Genomic DNA, 23624 nt, shown 5'->3' on the forward strand with positions numbered 1-23624 from the left:
TTTTTTCTTATAATTTCAATTTCTTTAGTAGAAATAGGGCTATTTATATTTCTATGTTTCTGTGTGTCAGTTTTGGTAAGTAGTATTTTTTTGAGGACCTTGTCTTTTACATAAATTTTTAATTTAATTGATATAAAGATATTCATAATATCTTCTTTATTGTCTTATAATCTTTATGCTCTGTAGAATCTGCAGTGATAATTTCTTTTTCATTTATGATATTGGTAATATGTGTCTTCTCTCTCATTTTGTTCATCTTGCTGATCACTGGATTTATCAATTTTGTTAGTCTTTCAAAGAACCAACTTTTGTCTACCGATTTTTGTCTATTTTATTTTGTTTTGTATTTCGCTAATTTCTTAGGATTTTTTTTTAATTTCCTTTTTTCTTTGGGTTTCATTTCCTTTCTAAAAACTTTTGAGATAAATACATAGATTATTGTATTTTAGATTTTCTTCTTTTCTAAAATCTGAACTTATAAATTTTCTTCCAAGCAGAAAATATGTGTATAACAAACTTTAATGTCATTTTTATTATTGTATTGTTCGAAATATTTTTAAATTTCTGTTGTAGTTTCTTCTTTGATTTATGGGTTTTTAAAGAAGTATGTTCCTTCATTTTCGCATATTTGAGTATTTCCTAATTTTCTTCATGGTTGTTTTTGAGCTTAATCTGCTATAATTAGAAAACATACTTTGAATGATTTAAATTCTTTGAAATGTTTTGAAAGTTACTTTATGGCCCAGTATGGTGGAATTTTGTAAATTATTCATTGCCTCACAAGAAGAATGTTTATTCTGTTATTGTATGCAGTGTTCAATTTTGTTGCGGTAAGATAAAAGTTAATCATGTTGATCAGATGTTGATATCCTTAGCGATTTCTACCTTTTCTATCAGTTTTTGAGAAAAGTGTGTTGAAGTCTTCCATTACGATTGTGGATTTGATTATTTCTCTTTTTAAATTTTGCCATTGAAAGTTCCCAACTCTTAGGAAAAGGACCGCCTAGATGTAAAAAATCACTTGAAGTTTTATGTGGTTTTTAATTCTCCTAATTTTTCCCCAACATTTTATCATAAAAATTTTCAAACATGAAGAAAAGTTGAAAGATTTGTACAGTAAATACCCATATACCCATCACCAGAATTTTATGGTTTATGTTTTGTTGCATGTCCTTTCCTTTATCTTATATTAAACCATTTCTTTGGGGCTGCATTTCAAAGTTAGTTGTGGAACGTCAGTTCACTTTATCCCTCAACACTTCAACATGTGTATCATTAAGTGCTCAACTTACCTACTTTTAAAATCTAAAGTGGGGACCTGAGACTTAATTCAGGCATGAGGACAGCTCTTTAAGGGAGAGTGGGCCAAGAAAGGAAGAAGATAGTGTCACCAGTAGCTTCACCTGGAAAACCTTTGATGGTGGTGGTGAGGCCAAGGGTCCTTCTCACCAAGGACCAAGCTGTAGAGATGGGGTCTGTCTTGGCCTCTGTTGAATGTTTTACACCAGCAGCTCGTGGCTGGTGCTCAGGATGGGTTTCTTGAGTGAATGAATGATGTGTTCCCAAGGGTGGGAGTTGACTTCGTGACTCTGGAGCCCAAACAGAGGGTAGAAGGCAATGGAAAGCAGCTTGGGGTCATTAAGAGAAAACATTTGACTTTCCTTCTTTCTCTTTTTTGAAATTAAAAATTATTATTTTTTATGCCTATAGCACCCAGTCTTCCTAGGTGGTCTCTTATCGAAGTACTAACCAGGCCTGACCCTGCTTAGCTTCCGAGATCAGACGGGATCGGATGTGTTCAGGGTGGCATGGCCATAGACCCAAATTATCTTTTATTTTTCTTTCACATTTATTTTTGGGTGGGTTATTAGCACATACAGAAAATTCAAGAGGCCCGAATGCAATACAGTGAAATATCTCTCTCTTCCCTCCCTCCTCTAGCCACCCAGGTTTCCCTCCTAGAAGCAGTCAGTTTCTGGTTTCTTAGTGTTCTCTCAAGCAGTCTTTGCACACATGTAATAATAATGATGATGATGATGATGATGCTATTACTACTATTAACACTTACTGAGAGCTTATTGTATGTGAGCTTGTATTCCAAGTATTCATTTGACCTTCAGAATGACCTTATGAGGTAGGTGCTGTTATCTCCATTTCGGAGATGTGGGAAACTGATACCAAGAGAGGTTAGGTGGCTCAGGTGAGCTTACACACCGACTGACCTAGGCAGTCAGTCAGGATGTGAGTCCAGCCAGTCTGGCTGCTCTCTTGACCTCTTGCTCTACTCCTTTCAATGTTTCTTGGCACCAACTTCATCAAGGTCCCTCCAGTGACCTGGCAGTAATGCACTTAACAGTGCACCAGTTTGACTGTACGGTGGTGAGCTCTTTGTCCCTGGAGGACATTCGACCAAATGACCCCCCAAAGGCTTATACGCAAATAACTTTGTTCATTTTCCCCCAGCTTTGGTTTCTGCTGCTCTCTTGCCTGTGGGGTCTGTTAGTCTTCTCCGCTGTCTATAGGGGGTCTCAGGTCCTTACCCTGTTCCCTTGAGCCCTGCAAAAGTTGCCTTTTAGCATCTTATAAGGAAGGATGAGGTCTGACCTCACCTTCCTGTTTGCAGGAGGCAATGGTGAGGCGTGGAGCGGAGAGTGGTGCTGCTCAGCCACAAAGCAAAGCTGTGTCCTTCATGCTCCTTTCCTGGCCCCTACCTGACCCATGTTGAACCTGACTTTGACTCTTTTATCCCCACCCCAGTCCTGGCCTGAGGAGACCCTGTATGCCTAGAAAGGTGGGCGGGTGGGGGTCCTTCTGGAAAAGAGCTGAGTAAAATTCTTCACTAGGAACAAATCTCATTTTCAAGAAAGTCTTGACAAAATGAGGCATTAAATTACAATTTTTCAGAGAGCATCGTAATTCTATTGCAGACAGCCCTTCATCATGGAATCTGAAAGCTGGGAAAATACAAAACTCATTAGATTAAAATAAACCACCCACTGCTCTAGAGAAAAGCTTATTTATCAATATCAATTTACTTATGATTACTTTGACCTGCAATTTGTTATTTTTAAGAATTATGATTTGTGTATTGCTCATACAGATGTGAAATATTTTTTCTTAAATTGAGTATTTTAAAAAAGTTATCTTTGTCCTTAGTAAAGGTTAGAAAGTAGTTATTGGGGAGGGGAGAAAGGGGTGGGTCAGAAAATGAAAGAGGCTGGGATGAGAGATAGTGAGGAAGTATGTGTGTGAGGGCTGAACTGAAGTCGATGTGGTCAGAGTGAACCTGAAGTCATGTGAAGCTTTTGGGTCTTTCAAAGAGGCTTTTGATTCATTAAGAGGAAGAACATCTTAATTAACCAAGGTGCCCAGAAGGTGGACTGTGTCTTGTGTAGGTAGTGAGCTTTCCATTACTGGAGGTATGCAAGTTCAGGTTGACAGTCTAAGAGGAGGGATGCTGTAGAGTACAGCAGTCTGATGAGAAACCAACTATTGTCCTCTCCAGTTCTAGTATTCACTGATTCTCTGAGTCGCACACACTACGTGTGGAAGGTAGGACAGTGTGGGGCAGCCTTGCAGCCTGTAGGAGAGCAGTCATAGGGCATCCATCTTGAATTCACTGGCTCTGGTGCTCCTGGATCCAGGCCAGCCCTTACTATGTGATGCTACAGAAAGAGCTTGGGTCCTGGAGGCAGCACCTGCTGGGTTTTAGTCCTGCCGCCATCACTTTGTGCTGTGAGACCACAGTCAAGGTATAGACTCTCCTGAGCCCCAGTTTCTTCATCTGCAGAATGGGTCAATAAGGCCCCTCACACGCAGTGGTGAAGGTTCATCAAGTTACGTAGAAAGTCTAGCACATAGTAGGTACACTCGACATATGCAAACACTCTTCCTGCCTCCCTCCGGAGCTTCAGTTTCCCTGTCTGCAAAGTAGACGGCCTGCTGAGGATCTCTAGGTTACTTCTTGCTCTAGATTTCTGCCCCAGGTTTTCAGTGCTCCTTGTGTGAGGAGGGAAGGTAGTTGGGGTGAGGAGCTTGTCCCCTGGGGTCTCAAGGCTTCCTCAGGCCCGTCCAGCAGCTCCTGGCACTTCCCACATGGCCACCTGCACTAATGCGAGTGGTTTTCCTGGTCAAAGGGTCTGCTGCAAGTCCTTCATGTGCTTGTCCTGCCTTTGGAAACTGGATCCCCATTTCATAGATGGGGAAGTAGAGGCCCAGAGAGGAGAATGGTGTGCTCCGCATGCCTGACAGCTTTGTGTCCCCTACGCTTGACTTTATTTCCTGGGCAGCTCCATGTGGGGTGGGGCGCAGAGGGGAGAGCCTTCAGAATTCTTGGGAGGGTTGGCATTGGGACACCCTCACTGTAGTCTCTTTGGGAGAAGCAGTTGTGCTCTGATTTCCCTCTCTCTTTCCATCCCTTCCATTTATTCTTTTACATTTTCTACATCTAATATTGAATACTTCCTATGCTATGACAATGCCTGTGTTAGGCTCCAGAGCAACCAAGGAGAGTAAGGCAGGGCCCTGATTCTAGGGGACTGCAGAGTCCAGTGAAGGAGAAAGGCATATTTACACACAGCACACAGAGTGCTCGAACAGGGGAGTCTGTCGGGGGCACAGTGGGCGGAGAAAGTCACACAGAAGCCTAGATGATGAAATCAGAGATTTCTCACGAGAGGTGATGGCCAAGCAACCTATAGAAGGAGGAGGAGGAATTTGCTGCTGATTTTGTACCCCAGCTTTGTAGACCTGAGTTTACTGACAAACCAGATGGTTAAAACTGTGCATTGCAGCTGGGGCCAGGTTTGAAACCACTCTGTGCCCCAGGCTCCAGGCAAGTGTGAATCCTTTGTCTCCAGAGGAGGAAGGTGGAGCAGGAAGGCCCTCCTTGGGGGAAGTGGGAGGTGAGGAGCACATCTGGGCAGAGGTTAGCAATGGACAGACAGTGGTGCAGGCAGCCAGAAGGCAGCTCCAGGAGGCTGATCTGGCCTTTGTGGGTGGGTCTGTTTGCTGGGGAGAGGGATGAGAGAGGCAGGAAGAGCTGTGGCTGTAGGTGATGCGTTTGGGGCTCACCCGAGCTCCAAATTCTTAGTTCAGTTAGTTGTACTGAGGTCCAATCACTTCAGTGTTTGGGAGTCATGCCTTTTATTCTCTCTAAGATTCAGTTTCACCATCTGGAAAATGGGGTGACATTCCCTCCTCGAAGGCTCTGTGAGAGCCAAATGACCTAAAAGGCTGGACCCCACTAAGCTAGGCAAGACAGGGTGGATGGTGCTTTCTGTTCTGCTCTGAGACCACCAAGAACAGTGTGGTCTGGGGTCCCCTGCCCCACTCCATCCCTGCCCGCTCTCCCAGAGTTTGCAGTCTAGGTGTGGGGCTGGGACATGTGAAGAGTGGGGACTGTGACAAGCGTGACAGCAGCGGCCTGCTGTGCACATGTAACAGGACATAGCTGTCGCTTCTAGGGTTGTTAGTGTTTTGTGAATTGGGCAGAAGAGACAGGGACTGAGAGTGGGCAGGGCAAGAGGACACGTGACTCAGGCGGATGTTTACCATGTGCTAGGTGAGCTTGTCGGCATTTCCTTTAGTCCTCATGACATTCCTTGCCAAGCAGGTGCTATTCTTTGTTTGTACAGATGGGAAACTGAGACTGAGCAGGGCTCTGAATGCACTCCAACCTCCCGATGGTTCCCATCTGGAATTGTCCCTTTCTCCCAGCCCCATGGTAAGAGAGCCTGTGGGAACCATGAGCTCTTAGTCAAGAGTCCAAAGCTCCTTGCACACCTAGACCCCTTTGGGTACCTGTTTCTCCTTCAGTGGCTGTGATATTAATAAGCATAAATACAGTCAAATAGCATCTCACACAATTTTGTGGGAAGAAGCTGCTGTCTCAGGCAATCTGGAAAAGGTTTATCACTTTACTTACAAGGAAAGCTATCAGCTTACAGTTAATGTGCACCTTGGCCTCCTTCCTTCTCATTTCCTGGGGTGGTGTCACAGCATCTCCACGGGGATCCTTTTCCTCAGTTTGACCTAGAGGGTCTTCCCTGCTGGATGGTGGGACTCGGGACTGGGCTTTCCCTGTACCACAGCCTCAGGCTATTCAAGCTAGAAGGGCCTTCATCCATCTATTCATTCAATCATTTAGTCATCTACTGTTGACTGTGTACCTACTATGTGCAGACTCTGGGCTGGCTGGGGAGGGGCTCTCTGTATAGTCTTGAAACTGGCACATGAGCTAGAGCTCACACTGCCCTGTGTCAAGTATTTTAAAGCAGCAAGAGTCATCTATTAGGGATCAGACAGAGGATGGAGGGACTGTTTCTGCCTGGGAGGCTGGCAGAGGCTCACAGAGGGCTCCTTAGGGAAGGTGACATTTGAGCCTCTTCCCGACAGATGAGCTCCATATGGCTAGGTCAGGGGAAGGGCCTCTGGCCATAAGGTCTTCCCCAGGTAAAGACAAGAGCTGTGATGTCCTAAGTGGCATTTTGCAGACAAGGACACAGACCTGGAGAGACCTGATGCCTTCATAGTTGTGCTGGGGCTGAGAACTCCCATTTGTACCCGAGGACAAGGAGGAGAAGCTGAGTGCTGAAGGGGTGTCCGTGAGAGCCTGGAGTATATCATGGAAGATGTCTTGGAAGGGGTGAGGGTGGAAGACAAGGGAACCAGTTTGGCTAAAGACACTGTGAGAGAGAAGGAGAGAGAGAGAGAGAGAGAGGGAGGGAGGGAGGGATGGAGGGAGAGAGCGAGCGAGCGAGCGAGCGAGAGAGAGAGAGAAAGAGAGAGAGAGAGAGAGAGAGAGAGAGAGAGAGAGAGGGTCTGGGTCATTAAATTTCAGGCATAGAAATGAAGAAACTGGCAAGGATCTTTGCCTAGAAGTGTGACTGGCTGGCCTGAAGCCCTCTCTGCCTATCTGCAAGATAGTTCCTGCCCTGGCCTGGGCTTTAGGGTTCCATTGTGGGTGAGACCACAAAAGGAAGTGGGCACGGGCATGTTCTTTCTCTCGTCTTCACTGCCTTAGACCCCTGGGATCCTGTGCCAAGGAGGAGGTCCTCTGTTCAGGTGATAGGCCCAGGCTCTGCAGCTGACCCCTGGCCAGTCTTCAGCATCAAATTGATCTTCTCAATGCTCAGTTTCCTCATCTATAAAAAGGGCATAACATCTGCATTTGCAGTCACGTTTACAGAAAGCCTTTGCAGAGTTAAAGTCAGCAGAGATGTTCCGGAAGCTGCCTGGAGTCAGGGGTTATGCCTCAGGACGCAGAAGAGAAACTCCATGTCCATGGGGAAGCTCAGTATTCTCTGGGCAGGTTTTGGGGTGCAGGGAGTGAGAGTGGAGAGGGCAAAGGAGAAGGAGATGGAAACTTGGAACAGATGTGAACCCCTCCTCCATGCGTCTGGTGAGAAAGGGGAAATAGGAAAGAGTATCCTGACCTTCCTCCCACCCTCAGTCTTGAGGATGCCAGAGAATTAGCCAGTGGAAATTGAACAGGTGGCCACTGGGAGTGGCCTCAGGCCCCCACAGTTTCCTTTACTACCTGGATGGCCCTGGAGGAAATGGTCTTGACTTGGCTGGGGGTGAGGTGGGGTCAATGTCCAAGAAGCAGAGAAGAGTAGAGCTGGGAACATCTGAGAAAACCAAGTCTACCTGACACTTTACAGAGGGGGACCAGGACTTTCTGAAGGCCACCCAGCAAAGGAACATAAGGGGACAGGCTCTGGACTTGGGGTCTTCGCGTTGATCCTTGGCTCTTGGGCCGAAGGCCTGAAGATGGAGAGGGCAGCCTCTGCGCACTCAGTTTCCTTATCTTTCCGTGAGCTGCCCAGCCCAGCATGGCTCACCACAAGGAAGAGACTGAGCCACCTCTCTGCTTGGGTAGAGGGGAGGCAGGGCCCAGGGAGGCCCTGAGCGTCTGCACCATGGTTAAACTTGGCAGGTTACCTAGTGTAATTATGATAAGCTTCAGTTCCTACACTAGCTTTATTTATTTATAAATTTATTTTTATTTTTAAAAACAGCTTTATTGAGATATAATTCGCACATGATAGCATTTACCCATTTAAAGTGTACAATCAATGGTTATGCATACATAGTTGTCCCTCAGTATCTGAAGAAGATTGGTTCCAGGACCTTCCCCTCCCCAGGAAACCAAAATCCTTGGACACTCAAATCTCTTATATAAAATGGCATAGTATTTGTATATGACCCATGCACAACCTCTCATACTTTAAAGCAGTGGTCCCCAACCTTTTTGGCACCAAGGACCGGTGCTCCTATGAGAATCTAATGTCTGGTGATCTGAGGTGGAGCTGAGGCGGTGATGCTAGCGCTGGGGAGCGGCTGCAAATACAGATGAAGCTTCGCTGGCCTGCTGCTCACTTCCTGCTGTGCGGCCCATTTCCTAACAGACCTTAGACTGGTACTGGTCCACGGCCCAAGGGTTGGGGTCCCCTGCTTTAAAGCATCTCTAGATTACTTATAATACAATGTAAATGCTATATAAATAGTTATTCTATAATTGTTTAGGAAATAATGACAGGAAAAAAGTCTGTACATGTTCAGTATGGATACAATCATCCTAGGCCTGACCACATAGTACATGTCAACAACAATGTAACATTTTTTTGACTATTTCTTCTCGCTGGTTAGTTGAATCTGCAGATATGGAACCTGTGGATGTGGAGAGCCTACTGTATTCACAGAAAAATGCAACCATTGCCATAGTATATTTTGGAACATTTTCATCCTGTCAGAAAGAAATCCCATACCCTTTAGCTATCACCTCCCTATCCTCTATAACCCCCAGTCCTAAGCAACCCCTAATCTACTTTCTGTCTCTATAGGTTTGCGTATTCTGGACTTTTTATATAAATGGACTGATATAATATGTGGTCTTTTTTGACTGGCTTCTTTGACCTTGCATGGTGTTTTTAAGGTTTATCCATGTGGTATTAGTACTTCATTTTTATTTCTGAATAATATGCCAGTGTATGGATACAGAGTAGATCCTTGAAAAATATCATTTCATTCAGCGTTGTTTCATTGTAGCAATGATGAGATGCTGTAGGAACTTAACTCTTGTTTATATCAATTAGCCTATGGTAAAATTGGTTTTGTTACATATTTCTTTTGAAGTCGCAGAACCTATTGATGATTTTAAGTGAGGAGTTACCGTACAATCTTTTGTTTACCCATTTGTCTGTTGGTGGACATTTAGGTGGTTTTCATCTTTGGCTGTTGTGAATAATGCTGCTGTGAATATTCACGTCAAATTTCTGTGTGGACATATGTCTTAATTTCTCTTAGGTGTATGTATAACTGAAAGTGGAATTGTTGGGAATACAGTAATGCTGTTTAACCGTTTGAGGAACAGCCAGACTATGTTAAAGTGGCTGCACGATTTTACATTCCCATCAGCAATGTAGGAAGAAGGGTTTCATTTTTCCACGTTCTTTCCAACACTGTTATTATCTGTCTTTTTGATTATAGCTATACTACTGAGTGCAAAGTGGTATCTCATTGTGGTTTCGATTTGCATTTCCCTGATGACTAATCATGTTAAACATTTTTTTTCATGGGCTTATTGGCCATTCGTACGTCTTCCTGGGAGAAATGTATATTCAGATTCTTTGTCCATTTTTTAAAATAGAGTTGTCTTTTTAGTATTATGTTGTAAGAGTTCTTTATATATTCTAGATACAAGTCCTTTGTCAGATGTATGATTTGCAAGTATTTTCTCCCATTCTGTGGGTTGTCATTTTATTTTCTTGGTAGAAACCTTTGAAACACAAAGGTTTTACATTTCGATGACTTCCAATTTATCTGTTTTTTCTTTTGTTACTTGTGCTTTTGGTATCATATCTAAGAAAGCTTTGCCAACTCCAAGGTCATGAAGATTTAGACCTATTTTCTTCTGAGAGTTTTATAGTTTTAGCTCTTCTATTTAGGTCTTTGATTTATTTTGAGTTAATTTTTATATAGGGAGTGAGGTAGGGTCCGACTTCTTTGGCATGTGGCTATCCAGTTGTCCCCATACCGTTTGTTGAAAAGACTGCTTTTCTCCAGTTGAATGGTTTTGGCACTCTTGTTGAAAATCAATTGACCATAGGTATTTGATTTGATTTCTGGACTCTCAATTCTATTCTATTGATCTCTATATCCATATGTATGCCGGAACCATGCTGTCGTAACTGCTAGTTTGTTTTTAAATGGGATATCTGCTACTTTATTTAAATGCTATTATTAACTCAATGTAGTTAGCTTAGGAAATACAGAAAAACAGTAAGGATAAAAGAAAATCAACTATTATCTATCTATTCAAAGATATAATAAAGATACAAATGTGTTGCTATATGACTTCTGTACAGATATATACATATATAATTTATAGTTTTTTTCCAACATGGGAACACACTATGCATAGTCTTGTAGCTTGCATTTTCTATCTAACGGTTTGTCGTGAAAATTTTTCCTTGTCAATAAATGTTCTCTGAAAAATGTGATTTTCTGTGGCTGCTCTATGAATGCACCATACTTTACTCATGTAAACCTCTGTCGTTGAGTATTGAGTTGCCTCTTTTTACTGATGTAAACAGTGCTGCTACGAACATCCTCAGAACAAATCTTTGTGCTATGATTCCGATGACTTCCTTAGGGAACATTTCTATCAGTGGAATTGCTAAGTCAAAAGGTATGAATGTTTTAAGGCTATAGTTTTATTGTGCCGCATGGCTTCCAGAAAGTTGTACCATTTATGCTAGGGAAGATTTTCACAAATAAATTACTACATGGAATAGTCTGATTCAAAAGCAGGAGGACTGACTGTTTGACCTTTTAGGATCTCTTTCCGTTGTCATGTTCCAGTTCTTGCATTAGAGGAGACAGTTGGGGAAAAGCTTGAGAGATGTGCACAGAAGGTTGTCAGTGGGGAGCCCACCTTGCCAGAACCTCTCTCCTTGGTCAGCACCTGGCTAAGGGTTTGAGTTCCCCCCACCCCACTGTAACCTAAACTAATGGTGTGGGGAGACAGACAACCAATCAAAAGATTACTGTGTACCCACAAAACGTGTTGAGAGCTATGGAAGGCAAAAACAGGGTATAGTGAGAACAAAATAAGAATGACCAACTGTAGTGATGGGTGGTTAGGGAAGGCATTCCTGAGGAGGGGAGGATTAAGTTGAGATATGAGAAAATAGAGGCCAGTGTGTGGTGCCTGAGGGGACTGCACGTGCGATGACTGGGCTGATTTTCAGTTGGTGGCCCCATTCTGATTGGGCTGGCCCCTGCTGTTCTCTGTGGGCCCCTCTCTGTTTGGCTTGTTAATTTTTTTTTAAAGTAGTAACATGAGATGAGTAGTGGCCTTTTGTTTTATTTTAAGTTTATTTTGTATATATTCACTGTAGCAAAACTTATAAAACATAACATTTGCCAATTTAATAATTTTAGCATTTTTGAGATAAAATAGACATAACAAAAATTGCCATTTTAACCATTTTTAAGTGTAAAGTTCAGTGGCATTTAAGTACATTCACAGTATTGTGTAACTTTTACTACTACCCATCTCCAGAATGTTTTCATCTTCCCAAACTCAAACTCTATACCCATTAAACACCAACTCCCCATTGCCCCTTCCCCAAGCCCCTGGTGGCCACTGTTCTACTTCCTGTCTCTATGAATTTGACTACTCTTGATACGTCATAAAAATGGAACCATACAGTATTTATCTTTTTGTGACTGGCTTTTTCACTTAGCATAATATCTTCAAGGTTCATTCGTGTTGCAGCATGTGTCCGAATTTTATTTTTTAAGGCTAAATAACGTTCCATTGTAGGTATATACCATATTTTGTTTATCCATTTATACACTGATGGACATTTGAGTGGTTTCCAACTTTTCACTGTTGTGAATGATGCTGCTCTAAACATTGGTGAATAAATATCTGTTCAAGTCCCTGTTTTCAATTATTTTGCTTAAATATCAGAAGTGGAATTGCTGGATCATATGGTAATACGATGCCTAATTTTTTGAGGAATCACCATACTGTTTTCCATAGTGGTTATACCATTTTCCCACCAACAATGCACAAGTGTTCCCATTTTTCCATATCCTTGTCAACACTTGTTTTGTTTTCTTTTTTTTAAATAATAGCCACCCTAATGAGTGCGAAGTAGTATCTCAATGTGATTTTGATTTTCATTTCTCTAGAAACTAATAATGTTGATCATTGTTTCATGTGCTTATTGGCCATTTGTGTATCTTCTTCGGAGAAATGTCTAATCAAATCCTTTGCCCATTTTTGAATCAGATTTTTGTGTGTGTGTCTTTCTTTCCTTTTCTTTCTTTCTTTCTTTCTTTCTTTCTTTCTTTCTTTCTTTCTTTCTTTCTTTCTTTCTTTCTTTCTTTCTTTCTTTCTTTCTTTCTTTCTTTCTTTTTTGCTATTGAGTTTTAGGAGTTCTTCATATACTTTAGATATTAATCCCTTATCAGATACGTGATTTGCAAATATTTTCTGTGGGTTGCCTTTTTACTCTGTTGATAAGATCCTTTGATGCACAAAGTTTTTCATTTTAATGAAGTATGATTTATCTCTTTGTTTATTGCCTGTGCTTTTGGTGTTATATCCAGGAAATTATCGCAAAATCCAATGTTGTTTTCCCTCTATGTTTTCTTATATGGTTATATATATTTTATAGTGTTGATATCAGTCGGTTACTGCCTCAATAAAGCTGCATAACAAACCACTGCAATAATCATTTACTCTCACTTATGTGTCTGTTGGTCACCCTGAGTGTTAGCAAATCTAGGCTGCGATGACTGTCTTTATTCTGGGACATGTGTGTGTTCAGTCTGCTCACTCTGCCTGGAGCATGTCCTCAGGTTGAAAGGCAGTAGCTCAAGAGGCAAGCCCCTCAGCACAGGGGCCACTCTTCTGCTAGTGTGGAGGCCTCAGCATCCATTGGTCAAAGCAAGTCATATGGCCAAGCCCAGCATAAAGGGTGGGACAGCATACTCTGCCCACCAGGAGACGCCAGCCTGCATGTAGATGTGTAATTTTATGCAGAGTGAAGGGTTAAGACCAATAATTTGATTAACCACAGTGATGGCCGAGGGGTGGGAATGAACTTGGCAGATTGGAGGCTGAGAGGGGGTAGTGCGCCTGAAATATGGTGATCAAAGGGATAAATAGAAAAGTGCCACTTACTGGATGCATGAAAGATAGTAACTGAATTAACCAAAATAGTGTATAAATGGAAGTGATTTTCTCAAAATGGGAAAGGCAAGAACTAGAACCTATTTGGAAAAGAAACTGGATCACTTCTGGATTTGTTAAATGTTAGAGACATATCCAAGAGGAGATGTTAAATGCGCACATGGCTCCAAGGAATGAAGTAGACTTAGCTTGCAAGGAGCTGAGAGTCTTCTAGGAAAAGGAGGACATGTGCGTGTCTAACTAATCTACGCAGCTGGGATAGCTGCCTCCAAAAATCTAAGGAGATAGCGGGGAACTGAGGATCCCAGTTCTGGCAGGGATCCAGGATGGCTTCATGGAGGAAGTGGCATTAGAGCTATGTCTTGAAGGTGGGTTGGACATGCAAGACGGAGCCAGGTGGTGCTCCGGATGGTGAGAACATGCTGGCCAAAACACAGGGGGAGAACACAGAGTGTGGTGACTGGCAGTGACCCCAGTGAGGGAGAGGGTGCAGATTTCAGCAATGTGCCAGAGCTAGGCAAAGTTCTATTGGTTATTACCCTGCTGGTGAGTCGGGGCGGCGGGGGGGCGGTAGCTGACCTTGGAGGAAGCTGACCTTGATCAACTTCATTTTTCTTCCATGCCCTGATAGGGCTGGGAGTTGAGGATTAGGAGCCTCAGCTGCCTTTTCTGGAACTTGAAAAAACAGTAAATGCCCAGTGCTGGCAAAAGTATGGGGAAACTAGCTCTTTCATGGTTGTTGAGGGGAGTGCAACTTGGTGCACCCTCTTCGGAGTTTGTCAACAGCTCTAAAAATATGAAAACTTTTTCTTTCTAGATGTATTCAGACATGTGTGTAGACATAAGAACAAAGGATATTCATTGCGGCTTCATTTGTCAAAGCCAAAGGTTAAAAATAACCTAAATGTCCGTCAGCAAAGGACTGATTAAATTATGGTCCCCTCATGTAGTAAAATACTCTGCAGCTGCTATAAAGAGTGAGGCTGTGCTGTATGTACTAGAACAGAATGCTCTTCAGGATATATTGTCATGTGAAAAGGCCAAGACTAGGATTAAATGAATACTATTTGGATTCCTTTTTTTTTTAAGAGGGGGAGAGACATATGCTATATCCTTATATGCACATATAAATAATACTTTGGAAATAGAACCTCAAGGGTTGCTTCTGGGAAGGAGGTGTGGGGCTTGGGTAGAAGAGAGACTCGCTTCCTGCTGCGCACCCTTTTGTATAGTTATTTATCGTGTCCATGTATTAATTTCAAAAAGAATAGATTGAAATAAAATATATCTCCTGGATGATTAAAAAAAAAATTACAGGTGCAGAGAACTTGGAGATAGAAGGCCTCGTGTGGAGGATGCTAGACCACTATGACACCCCATCCTGGGGGGTCTCAAGCTGTGCTCCCCCAGCCCTGCTTGGCTTACCTTCCCACCCCTGGGTATCACTCAATAGGAACTACAGGGAGGGAGCCGGGGGAGGTTATAAAAACAGAATGGCCACAAGGTGGTCCTTCTCCTCCGTCCAGGTAGGGTCCTTAGTGACCTTCCACCACAGCTGCCTGAAGTGTGGCCATTGGTGGCTGACACAGTTTGTCCATTAGGGGCCCTAATGGTGTCGTCTGCAGGTGCCTCCTTGTATGCACGAATCTCTCTGTGTGTAGTGGTTGTGAATAATCCCTAAATTGTATTTGATTTCTGCAGTGTATTTTTGTATTTCTATTCAAAGTTGAGTGCATCTGATTTTATGGGAATTTATAATAGTTCAAACTAAATTGTGGCACCCTGCTGTGAAAATCTCCTACTCCTGAGAAACCAAAATGCTGCTCAGATGTCCCCTCGTGCCCTTGCCCTCCCCCACCCTCTTGCTCTGTTCCTTCCTGTCCCCTTTCTTGCTGGGACAAAAGACACTGCCTCTCACCAGGAGTATACCCCTCTGCCCCTGTCCATCCTGGTTGGGCTGCAGGGAGAGGTGGGAGATGGTGACCATGAGGGTCCCGCCCCAGGAGTTGGACCCAGAATGGGCTGTCTTCCCAGAAGAAGGGAATGTGCTTTGCTCTGGAAGCAACAAGGAATATACTTTCCAGTCTCTGTCCAGGAAACCAGTCTGCAAAGGGCTTCATCTTGGGTTTGGTCCAGAAGCATTTGCTCAAATCCCTACAGATCGGGAGAAGCTTTGCAAGGAACCTGGCCTCCTCCAGCCTGGGAAAAGAAGTAGGGACCGGAAGGAGGGGCCCTCCAAGGTAGGGCTGGAGGACCTAGCTGAGCAGTGGGCATCTGTGGGCACATCTCCTACAGGGGCTCACAGGGCCCAGTTTGTGTGTATGATCATTTGTGTGTATGATCATTTGGGTACACACTGTTCTTTTAAACTGTTAGTCCTCACCCAGGAAAGGAGAGCCCTTGGTACAGGACCAAGCTTCAGACCTGAACCTTGTCTCCAAGGCCTTAGTTCTAGCCTATCATTCTGTTCGTGGATCCTCATGGGTAGAACATGGGGAAGTCCTCCTGATAATGGCACGGTCAGACCTCCTGCTCCCAGTGTGGGGAGGTAGCATGGCTGGGCTGACAGGGCAGAGAGGCAGGGCCTCCAAGCTGGGACCCACTGCTTGGGATGGAGGGAGCTCCCTGACCCTAAAGGTCTGAATTGCAGTAGAGGGGTGCATGGTTAGCCAGAAGGCCATCGAAGACCCTCTCAGTTCCTCTGGTTTTTAGTTCTGAGACTGTGGGCTTCAGGGAATCTCAGCAGAATATATGCAAGAACTTTCTAGCCAAAGTTGTCTGTCTGTTCACAGGCGGCTGGCAGTGTTTTAGTAGGATGGGTATAAGCTGGGCCTCTGATTATAAAAACATTGAGTGTTTATTATAGAAAATTTGGAAAATGCAGAAAGTATGTAGAAGAAGATAAAATCAGTCGTAACCACACCACTCAGATAAAATTACTGTTTCACATAATAGTCCTGGATGTGTGCCCCCCGCCCCCGCCCCGCACACACACATATCCATATATGAGCCTCTGCTTGCTTCCTGTAGATGTCTCACAAGTGAACTGGTCCCCTGTTGGATGTCTGGTCTGTTCCAATATCAGAAATAATGCAGCAGTGAATACTTCTGTGGCTTAGTGTCCATGCACAGATGTGATGATTTCCACAGCTAACGTTCTGGAAGTGGAATCGATGGGCCACAAAGGTGTACACATTTTCAGACTCTTCTTATGAATTTCAAATATTGATTGATTCTCAGCCGAGTTACATCAACTTCAGAGTGTGGGAGCCTTGGGAATCTTGCCCTTCTTGTGGCTTCAAGTACCCACTATGTGCTGATGACTCCCACATTTACATCTCCAGCCCCACCTCAGGCCTGAACTCAAGTTGAGGGTATTTGGTTGTCAATAGCCATGACCAAGTTACCATGTTCCAAACCGAACTTCTGATCTTGCCCCTCAGGCTCCTGTCCTGGTTAATGGTAATTCCATTCTTTCAGGTTCTTGGGCCAAAATCTTCAGTCTTGATTCTTTCTAGCACAGCCACATCCTCTTCAACAGGAAACTCTCAGCTCTACCTTGAAATGTGCCCAGAATCTGCCAGATCCCATGTCCTCAGCTAAAGCTCTCAGCCATCTCCAACCCTTATCACTGCCGTAGCCTCCACACCTGTCTACCTGCTTCTGTCCTTGCCCCCTACAGTGAGTACTCAACACAGCAACCAGGGAGCTTCTTTAAAACTTGACTCATTCATGTCATTCTTGGCTGTCTGGAGACCTTGACTCCCCGTTTACTAACATCAGTGGTTTACAGGTGGCCATCATGGGCCCGCTGTCTCTCTGGCCTCATTTCCTGCAACTCACCTCACCGTTCCAACTATACTGGCCTTCTCCCTGTTCCTCCATCAAGCTAGCACACTCTTGCCTCAGAGTGTTTGCACAGGCCGTTCCCGCTGCTTGGAAGGTGTTTCTCTCAGATATCCACCTCTCCTGCTTCTACAAGTGTTTGTTCATACATCACCTTCAGTGATACTCAAACCACCTTTGCCCTACTCCTTCCCTCTTTCTTTAGCACTTATCATCTTGGACACTGTAGAACTTGCTCACCTACACTGTCTGTGTTGGTTTTTCCTGGGAGCGTCAGCTCCTTCAGGGCAGGGTTCTTTTCTGTACTCTGGTGTCTGGCACAATACCTGGCACACAACAGGTAATGTCAGGGTAGATGTGTGCAGTGTGGCCAGATCTGGCTCAGAAGCCTCCCCCTGCAGCTCACCAGTTCTCTGGGGTATCAGTGGAGGCTTTGATTTGAATTGGAAGTTGATTTCTATGTGGAATGACTCCCCGCTTGCTGTATTGATGCCACCCCCCAGAGCCTCCTGTGTCAGTCTGCAGCCCAAGGCTGCCTGGGCAGCAAGTCTTTATGGGTTGATAACAGGAGAAGATGGAGGCCAGTATGGGTGGGGTTGCTGCCTTGAATTTGGGAAATTTTGTAGTTTGCTTCCACCAGGGACAAAGGTGTTAACTTCTCAGGGATGGTGCTAGAGACAGGCGTGAAGAGTGAGGAAGTGGGGGACTTGGTCACCTCTGGTATTGCATGCATTGTCTTCTTGGTACTGGTACAGAGCCAATGCCTATGAGACGCCAAATAGCTTGGAATAGCAGACTAAACAAGAGCCCACCTGCCATCCCAAGCCTCATGCCTTCTTGGCACACGCAGCTTGACCTCCCTGCTGGCACACTGTGGTTCTGAGGCACTTTGTAATCTTCACCCAGGTCTGCCCATTGGCCTCAGAGTAGAGGCAGGGTCCTGCCCAGGGCCTCCTTGGCCGAGGCCCTGCCTGGGGGCAGATCTGAGTTCAGCAAATGTTAGGACTAAGACTGGGAGACTGATCTTTGACAGCCTTCAGAATAGGGTTCAAATCCAGACTTAACCACTTACTAGCTGTGCAACCTTGAGCAAATTATTTAACCTCTCTGAGCCCTAACATGCAGAGCACACTGTATATCACAGTGCTGGTAAATAATATGTGCTCAGTAAATGTTAGTATTGTGATTCCTGGAAATCTGTACAGCTCATATCTCACCCCCTCTGGAAAGCTCTGCACCTCTCTTCTGATGGCCCCGGACAGTGACAATCTATATCACTTATTTGGTGCCTAGCACACATTTCCAGCCATTCTCACGACCCTGTATCCTCCCACAGTGTTTGGCACAGGGCCTGGCATGCAGAAGGATATTAAGAATTGGCAGCCTGAGGGCTTTTGGGTCTGGCTCTATCTTCTTGGCAGTGGGTATGTTTGAGATATTTCTAGAAGGTTTCCTTCAAGAATGGGCTCTAAGTTAGGCCTCTGAAAGTTTTGGGGGCAGCTGGCTATGACCCTGCTCATACCTCTGGGGCAGGCATCTGCCACTAGTCCCAGGCCCAGGCAGGAAACCCAGCGTCGAAGGATGTATATCTGTGTTTCCTGGTCCAGCGGGGACATGTAGGATTGGTGGGAGCTCAGGCCCCAACCTGAAGGTGATGCAGCCTCATATAATGAAGGAGCCCATGTAGGTCTGCTGGGCAGGAAGTGGGGAAGGCCAGAAGGCTGGGGAAACAGCTGTTGCACAGGGCAGAGCGAGGCCAGGCTCTTCTGGGGGACCTATGTCACTTGCTACAGCACCAGTGCCAAGGGAATGCCAGCAGCTACAGGCAGATCTATCTCAATGCTGGCTGGAGGTGGGAGCCCAGGTTCCTCTTGCCATTGTCATTAGCCTTTGCTCTTTCTGGGGCTTGCTTCCTTCCCCATAGCCAAAGGAGCCAGATGAAGAACAAGATCTGGGATCTCAAGGAAAACTCAGCAGCAGGATGGACCCATGTTGGCCTGACTATTTTGCTTCAGCCTTTAAAACCTGTGCCGCCTTGTCCCAAGGTGAAGATGCAGAGTCAGGATGGACTAAAGATTGTCTCTGCTTCTGGATGTTCTGGTGGTGGGCCCTGCAAAGTTAGGACTGTTTGGCTGTCCTTGACTGACAGATAGGGGGCACCGAAGCAGTGTGATCATCTATGGGGAGAGAGGACGAACAGACATTTAAAGAGAGAGGTTAGAGGCCTAGTGTGCCTCTCAGTATCAGAGCCTGCACCAGCATTGTGGAAGAAGAAATGGATAATGCACGTGTGTGTGTTGTATGCATGTGCTTACTTCATCCTGTGTGAATTGTGTTTGTATGAGTATTGTGCTCCTTGAAGGAGGGGCTGTGCCTTTCCCTTTTATAGATTAGTAAACGGGAGGCTGGGGTGGGGGAGACAGCAGAATGGTGTGATGGAAATAGTGTGGGACTAAGTTCTAATCCTAGAGTGACCTCTCTGAGCCTTAATTTCCCCATATGTAAAGTGGACACAATAATATCTACATCATGGAAGGATTTTGGAGGATTGAATATAAATAATACCTGTGACAACCCTTGGCCTGTGGGAATTTCTAATAAGTGTTTCCTTTTCCTTCCTTCCTTCCTTCTACTGCAAACTCCCTGTAATACCTAGTAGAACAGTGTGCACTCCCCAGCTATTTGTGGATGATGTTCTTAGCAGATGTTGTTTAATTCTCATAACATCTGGTTTAGAAAGGCAGAGGGCCGAGATTTCTTTAAAAAGATACTCAGTTACTATGAGATGTCAAATTGTCACTTAATTGCTCTATGCCTCAGTTTCTCCACTTGTAAATCAGGGGTAATGCTAGCGATGCTGGCTAGGTTCTTTGCAGGATATGGTAGGATAACGTAAGATAACAGATGGAAAGTGGTTTGCACATTTAGAAAAAGGCATCACACTCAACCTCACTAGTAGTTAGGAAAACGCAAATTAAAGCCACAATGCTGAACCATTTTTCATGCGTCGGATTGGCAGCCATTTAAAAGAGGGATCACTTCCAGGATATTCTGCTGGAGGGAGTAAGAACTACCAGCACCTTTCCAGATGGTAATATGGCAGTGTCAAATAAAAGTTTACATACATGCTCTTTGTTGTATTTAATTGACCCAGTAATCCCACTGTTGGACAACCAAGTTCAAGAGCCATCAAAGTTCCAACACAATTCTATGCAGAGAGATGTCCATTGTGGTGTTGCCTGTGGTGGCAGGAACCTGAAAACACCCAAATGCCCAATAGTAGGGGATATTTGTCTCTAATATGCTATATCCATACTATGAACTGTTATTTAGCTCTTAAAAAGAAGGAGGTAGCTATAACAATGTTGATGTGGAGGGTTATCTGTGAAATATTATGACATGGGAAAAGCAAGTTGCTATTGTGCAGAGAGTGGCTCCATTATTCTGAAGCTAAGCAGAAGCCATACGGCTCCATGCATGTGTGTAATATGAATGTGCTTGCCTGGGTGCAGGGAAAGGCCTGGTAGGAAGCATGCTAGGCTCACCCTGCTGCTCTGGCCATCAGACTGGTCACCTTTGGCTCACAAAAACTGAATTATTTGCCAACATTTAAAAATTGAATTTACATAAAAAGCCAAAACTCCAGCTTTTCATTGAGAAAAATCAGAAGCTCTAGTCATACTGGGCCCACATTCCTTCTTGGATGAAACACATCAGCAGCTGCCGCTTTTAGACGGCATGTGGCCTCAGAATGGCCACCATCCCCACCTACTTGGTGTCTCCCTCATTTACAGTCCCTGCTCAGCTCTTGCAGACATTGCGGTTTGCACCCTGGGACAGGCTGTTGACATTTGGGAACTGAAGATGGGTAGAAAGCAAAGAGATCATGGGAGTATTTGTCTTTACCTAAATACATCTTAGACTCTTTTATTCTTCAAATGACTGTTTCATACCTAGTAATTAGGACATTTTAAGTACAATGATAGAAGGAAAACGAAAGGATGCCATGGGCCATTGCGTGATGTGTGGGTCAGGAGCCACCTGATGGGGTCACTGCATTGTCCACTCGAGGCACAGGACTGAGAAAGAGAGACTGCTCCAGTAAGGGATCTGAGCTCCTGGCCTTTTCTGAATCTCATCCCTACATCTTTCAGAGATGGGGAAGAATCTCCAAAACATCCTTTTCTTTAGTTCCCTTTACCTCTCCATGTCTTTCCTAATCACTTATTGAGGAGAGTGTCAACTTGAATCCAGATACTGAACCCCCTACACATGCTAGTTTGGTTTCTCCAAGCAAATTGTTCAATGGCTCTCAGCCTCCAGACCCTACCTGTGAACCAGGGAGGATAATACCACCCAGGCAAGGTACGCAGTAATGCTCACTGCAGGATGCTTTGCAGGCCCTTGCTAGATCCTGTAGGGATATGGAGGTGAGTGGGCCGTGTACCTGCACTAATAGGGCTGACAGTTCAGTGGGAGGCAGGGAGTCCCAGCTGAGGAGCGTGGGCCCTTCTTAGTGTCACCTTGTCTTCAGGGAGGCCTGCCACTTCAGGGATAAGGAGGAGCCAGAGGACCATGGCCCTGCTGTAATAGGGCCGGGTATGCGACCTCCAGGATGGGAGTGAGCAGCCCCCCTCCCCACCACCCTTAGAGCTGCGATCTTGCCTTGCTAATCCACTGGTAGCTGGGCTCCAGATCTCTCTGGAACTTTGCTCTGTGCCTCTAAAATTTCAGCTCCAGCTTTCCACAGACTTGCTGTGAGCAAGTCTGCTCCCCTCTCTGTGCCTTTTTGGATACTGTGACTTGCTGCCTCCTTTCATAGCTAATAATGTTTTGGGATAATTTGGTGGATGTTAAAAAAAAAAAAAAACAAACCAGGAAAAAACATCCTTGTCAGGCACTTAGACTAGGGCAGGCGGGGTAGTGGTCCTGCCAAGCCTACTCTTAGACCCCTGTCTTCCTGCTCAGTACCCATCTCTTAACCCTGTCCCCAGACTAATCAGGCTCCATTACTCACAGGTAATGCATCCTGGAGGATGGAGGCAGCAGCCCCTCCTACCACCCACTGAGTTCAGAATATGTCGTTATCCCATACTTGTGTCTGCTGCTGAGCTTTCCCTATGGGGCTGAGCAGCCAGCCCCTACAAAGCTACCCTCAGGCTGCTGTGTTATACCAGGACTGGACGATGATAAAATCAATGACATAGACCCTCTCTTCTTCCCCATGTCCCTGCCTTCATTTGAGTTGACTCCCTCTTATCCCTTCTCCCTGAAGATACAGGGGTGGGGAGGTGCTGGAGGGCCTTAAAGAGCAGGCTTCCCACCAATAAGAGGCTTTATCTCACCCTCTTCTTCTTTATATCCCCAGGAGCCATGAGGTGCCACGTCACCACCAGCTGCCATGTGATCTGGCTTTTTGTGCTGATCTCTGGATGCTGGGGTAAGTTCAACGCTCTTCCCCACAGCCAGCATAGGAGGCCAGTGGCTGGAGGGTGTGTGGGCCAGCTGGCCACTGGGGTTTGTACTCTGGGGCAGGAGTTGGGAGGGGGCTGCTCCAGGACTCTGGAGACCCCATCTTGCTGTGTAACTGGGTACACACTTTCCTCTCTGGGCTTTGGTTGCTTCTGCAGCACTCGCAAGGCTGAAAATACCCATCCCCAGGGCCTGGGCCCTGGGAAGGGGTGGGAGGAGCCTTGAGAAATACTTGAGCTCTAAGGGAAGGAGGCATCTGTGGTCATGAACCCATTGTTCTTCCCAGATGCAAGACTGGCCAAAGTTCTGTTCAGTTTTGTAGCTGTCTTTTGAGCACCTACTGTGTGTCTCCTGTGCCCAACTCTGGGGGTGTGGAAGAAATGACTCATTCTTAAGGAGTTGAGAATCTAGCAGGCGAGAAAGACACAGCTAGAATTTACTCTGATACGGGGTAAAGAGAATAGTAATAAAGGATAAACATAGCTCCAGAGAAGCCTGTCAGAAGGAAAGATTAATTGGACCTGCAGGGACAGGAGACACCCAGCCAGAAGGGAGACATTTAATCTGGGCTTTGAAGACTAAAAGGTAGTTTTAAGTAGGGAAGTTGGAAGAAGAGAACCCTGCAGGAGGGAGCAGCCTGAGCAAAGGTGTGGCAGTGAGGAGCCTTTTCTCTCTGAAGGGAGGACTAACCCTCCTTCCCCTGGTCCTTGCAGCAGCCCGGTCAGTACCAGCTCTAGTTCCCACAGCAGAGACCAGGACAGGCCTGGGCGTGTGCCTCTCCTGGACAGCAGGAACAAAGCAGCTTTGGTCTGAGCTGAAGGCCAGGACAGCAGGCACAGCTGGTACTGTGTTCCCTGGGGCCAGGGTGTCCCTAGGGAAGAGCTGTGGGCATGGGGTGCCTGGCGACACAGGCAAACACATTCCTGAGCGGGGCCAGCTCTTTCTCCCACTCCAGGGACCTGGGGAGCCTCTGGAGGAAGTCACAGCCTTGTGCTTGTAGGAGTGATGCTGGCATCCTGCTGCCTGGGAGTCCCTTGAAGTTCTCCTCTCCTGGCCTCCATGCTTGGAGGGATCTCTGCTGGAATGTTCCTGT

The 23624-nt window shown here is 45.3% G+C and overlaps 1 protein-coding gene and 1 pseudogene across 1 annotated transcript in view; one reads left to right on the forward strand and one right to left on the reverse strand.

The window, feature by feature from the left end:
* Nucleotides 1-23624, forward strand: part of LOC111746801 (cadherin-23-like) — a 217414-nt gene that overhangs the window by 17264 nt on the left and 176526 nt on the right. Inside the window, exon 2 of the mRNA XM_023537833.1 lies at nt 22428-22499. Coding sequence (XP_023393601.1) covers nt 22433-22499 — 67 coding nt within the window. The 5' untranslated portion in view covers nt 22428-22432. The remainder of the gene's footprint in view (nt 1-22427; nt 22500-23624) is intronic.
* On the reverse strand, nt 1702-1820 carry LOC111746818 (annotated as a pseudogene).

Source organism: Pteropus vampyrus, unplaced genomic scaffold (assembly GCF_000151845.1).
Source record: "Pteropus vampyrus isolate Shadow unplaced genomic scaffold, Pvam_2.0 Scaffold202, whole genome shotgun sequence".
Classification (NCBI taxonomy): domain Eukaryota; kingdom Metazoa; phylum Chordata; class Mammalia; order Chiroptera; family Pteropodidae; genus Pteropus; species Pteropus vampyrus.